We start from the raw sequence: 800 nt of genomic DNA, 5'->3' as shown, positions 1-800 counted from the left end.
CCGCCGGCGGCTCCGGCGCCAGGGCCTCCCTCCCGGGCTGGGGCGCGGCCGCCGGGCCGTCCCGGCGCTCCCCGCCGACGCGGTGCCGCCTCACGGCCGCCGACTCCGAAGCCCACTCCATGGCCACGAGCCTTCACCCCCAGCCCCACCGCTCCGGCCCGCGACGGCCCCGGGAGCAGCCGCGGCCGCCGCAGCGCCTCCTAGTGAGCGGACGGAAACTGTAGAGGGCCAAACTTATTCTGATTGGCCCGGCCCGCCGCGACCCAACCTCTGAGGGCCGGCGCCGGCGGGCACCGCGGCGGGGCGGCCCCGGGTGGGCGTGCCGGGTGCGCCCGCTCCCGCAGGGCGGCTCTGCCTGGTGGGGGACGGAGGTTCCCAAACGGAAAGCTACCCAGGAACCTGGAAAAAAAGCGGGAGGTCGCTTTTCAGAGGATGCACACGGTGCACCGGGCAGGTTCTGAGGACGGGCGCTGGGAAAAGTCAGCTCCTGGCTCTTAAAATCAGAAGTAGGACTGCGCCCCGGAGGCCCAGCCTAACATTTCCACATACGCAACCCAAACACGCATCTTCCTGACCAAGCCGGGCAACCAGCACTGTCACGGTCTCCGTTTAACAGATGAAGAAAAATGACAGCCCTTATTTGCTGAGTATCTGCCCTGAGCCAAGCACTGTGCTTGGCGCTTTCGTACTTGACCTCGTTGGATCCTCCTAAGCATCCTGCTTTATTCCTACTGAATAGCTGAGAAACTTACCGGTAACCGATGAAGAACTTACATCCGGTTCAGTGGGACCCCAAAACA

At 65.1% G+C, this 800-nt stretch overlaps 1 protein-coding gene across 1 annotated transcript in view; it reads right to left on the bottom strand.

Moving 5' to 3' along the window:
• The window catches only part of ERMP1 (endoplasmic reticulum metallopeptidase 1), a 45,133-nt gene extending 44,922 nt beyond the window's left edge, over positions 1–211 (bottom strand). The window contains exon 1 of the mRNA XM_049643139.1: positions 5–211. Coding sequence (XP_049499096.1) covers positions 5–121 — 117 coding nt within the window. The 5' untranslated portion in view covers positions 122–211. The remainder of the gene's footprint in view (positions 1–4) is intronic.
• Between the last annotated feature and the right edge of the window lie 589 nt (positions 212–800).

This window comes from Panthera uncia, chromosome D4 (genome assembly GCF_023721935.1).
Source record: "Panthera uncia isolate 11264 chromosome D4, Puncia_PCG_1.0, whole genome shotgun sequence".
NCBI lineage: Eukaryota > Metazoa > Chordata > Mammalia > Carnivora > Felidae > Panthera > Panthera uncia.
Note: the sequence above shows the minus strand (reverse complement) of the source record. Positions and strands in the feature narration are given on the sequence as shown.